General features: G+C 51.8%; 1 protein-coding gene across 1 annotated transcript; it reads left to right on the top strand.

Moving 5' to 3' along the window:
• Window positions 1-323: 323 nt before the first annotated feature.
• Window positions 324-1,947, top strand: EMH_0043110 (uncharacterized protein; the record flags this gene model as incomplete). The annotated part of the gene is made up of 4 exons (XM_013495814.1): window positions 324-420; window positions 651-1,105; window positions 1,407-1,686; window positions 1,889-1,947. The coding sequence occupies 4 exons, from the start codon at window positions 324-326 to the stop codon at window positions 1,945-1,947; spliced, it is 891 nt and encodes a 296-aa protein (XP_013351268.1).
• Between the last annotated feature and the right edge of the window lie 77 nt (window positions 1,948-2,024).

The following is a 2,024-nucleotide window of genomic DNA, read 5'->3' on the forward strand; positions in this document are numbered from 1 at the left end:
GTGTGAGTTGCAGCTCCATAGAGCAGAAACTCTCTCCCTATTAGCTACGAAGGGGCAACAACAAACCCTAAACCCTAAACCCTAAACCCTAAACCCTAAACCCTAGAATGCTCACAGGCTCTCGGGGCCCCTTCAGTACTCCGAATAGCAACCCTAAACCCTAAACCCTAAACCCTAAACCCTCAACATGTATGACTATAACGAATACCCGCCAGGGTGTATAGCCACCTACTAGCGGCGGTTTCTCCTCAGGGCAGGATTTCTCTGCTGCAGCAGAAGCAGCAGCAGCAGCAGCAGCAGCAGCAGCAGCAGCAGCAGCAGCAATGCGGTCCCCTCTCGAGGCCCCCTTCCCCCCTGTGGGGCCCACCGAGGAGCAGCACATGCTGCAGCTTAGAGCCTGCACTGAGCGCGAGTTTGAAGGTAAACCCTAAACCCTAAACCCTGAAACCTAAACCCTAAACCCTAAACCCTAAACCCTAGAAAATCCCTATACCAATACTACACAACGTCGCTGTGTGTTTCGCTGTATATATTTTTCCTTATCCTGAATTCATATTGAACTAGCAATTTGTAGGGTTTAGGGTTTACAACCAAGGGTTTAGGGTTTAGGGTTTAGGGTTTAGGGTTTAGGGTTTAGGGTTTGTGAGCAGAGTCACACACAGCTATCACCGCAGTTGACGCTATCATGGACGAGGGGGTTTTCGAGCACCTAAAGAAATTCAGCAGCTACAAGTATTCTGTCTATCACCAGAGAAAGCAGCAGCAGCAGCAGCAGCTGCAGCAGCAACGTCAGCTGCTGCAGCAGCAACTGCAACACGTACAAAACACCCTAAAACAGATACAGCAGCAGCAGCAGCAGCAGCAGCAACAGCAGCAACAGCAGCAGCAGCAGCAAGCTGCTGATACTGCTACTGGAATAGGGGACATCGAAGAGCAGCAAACTGAGCAGCAGCAGCAGCAGCAGCAGCAGCAGCAACAGCAGCAGCAGCAGCTGCAGCAGCTGCAAGAGGAACAGCAGCAGCTGCAGCAGCAGCTAAATGAACTGCAACGGCAGCAGCAAATGGAGGTCCTGAATGAGTTCGCGGCAATCCGACGCATAAACAACGTAAACCCTAAACCCTAAACCCTAACCCCCAAACCCTAAACCCTAAAACCCTAAAACCCTAAACCCTAGACCCCTCTAAACAAAAAAAAACATAAAACCCTTTCCGCGATTCCTCTCTNCCCTAAAACCCTAAACCCTAGACCCCTCTAAACAAAAAAAAACATAAAACCCTTTCCGCGATTCCTCTCTGCCTCCCTTCCAAACCCTCGTACCCAGCACCTAATACCCAGTATCCACTATCCACTATTAAGGGTTTAGGGTTTAGGGTTTAGGGTTTAGGGTTTAGGGTTTGCTGCTGCAGGAGGCCTGTACTCTCCTCGCCAGCAACTATGAGGGCTACGCATGGATGTGCCAGGTAGCAGCAAGAGTAACAGAGCTGCTGCAGCTGCCGGATGAAGCCGAGGCAGCAGAGGGGCCCCCAGGGGGGGGCCCCGGGGGCCCCCAGGGGCCCCATGCAGGAGATATTGCAGCGCAGCAAAGGCAGCAAGAGCTGCTGCAGGAACAGGAGCAGCTGCTGCTAGACTGCAGCAGCAGCAGCAGCAGCAAAAAACTCGAACTTGCATCTGCTGATAGTGTTGTATGTTGCTGCTGCTGTTGCTGCTGCTGCTGCTGCTGTTGCTGCTGTTGCTGCTGCTGTTGCTGCTGCTGTCGCTGTTGGTGTTTCACGCTGTATACATCCTTATTCGCTAGCATATCGACAAGGAAGGCCAAGCGTCTGCATCTGAGGGTTTAGGGTTTAGGGTTTAGGGTTTAGGGTTTAGGGTTTAGGGTTTGTGTGTGCAGCTGATCGCTGCACTGTGCGAGCTCCTAGCGACGAAATACAACTCTCACGTCTCAAGTAAGTCTATAAAACCCTAAACCCTAGGCCTTGGAGTCTATTGCTTGGAATGTTAACGGCAGCTGCTGCTGCGGTTGCTGC

This window comes from Eimeria mitis, genomic scaffold, assembly GCF_000499745.2.
Source record: "Eimeria mitis Houghton genomic scaffold, Emh_scaff1762, whole genome shotgun sequence".
Taxonomy (NCBI): Eukaryota; Apicomplexa; class Conoidasida; order Eucoccidiorida; family Eimeriidae; genus Eimeria; species Eimeria mitis.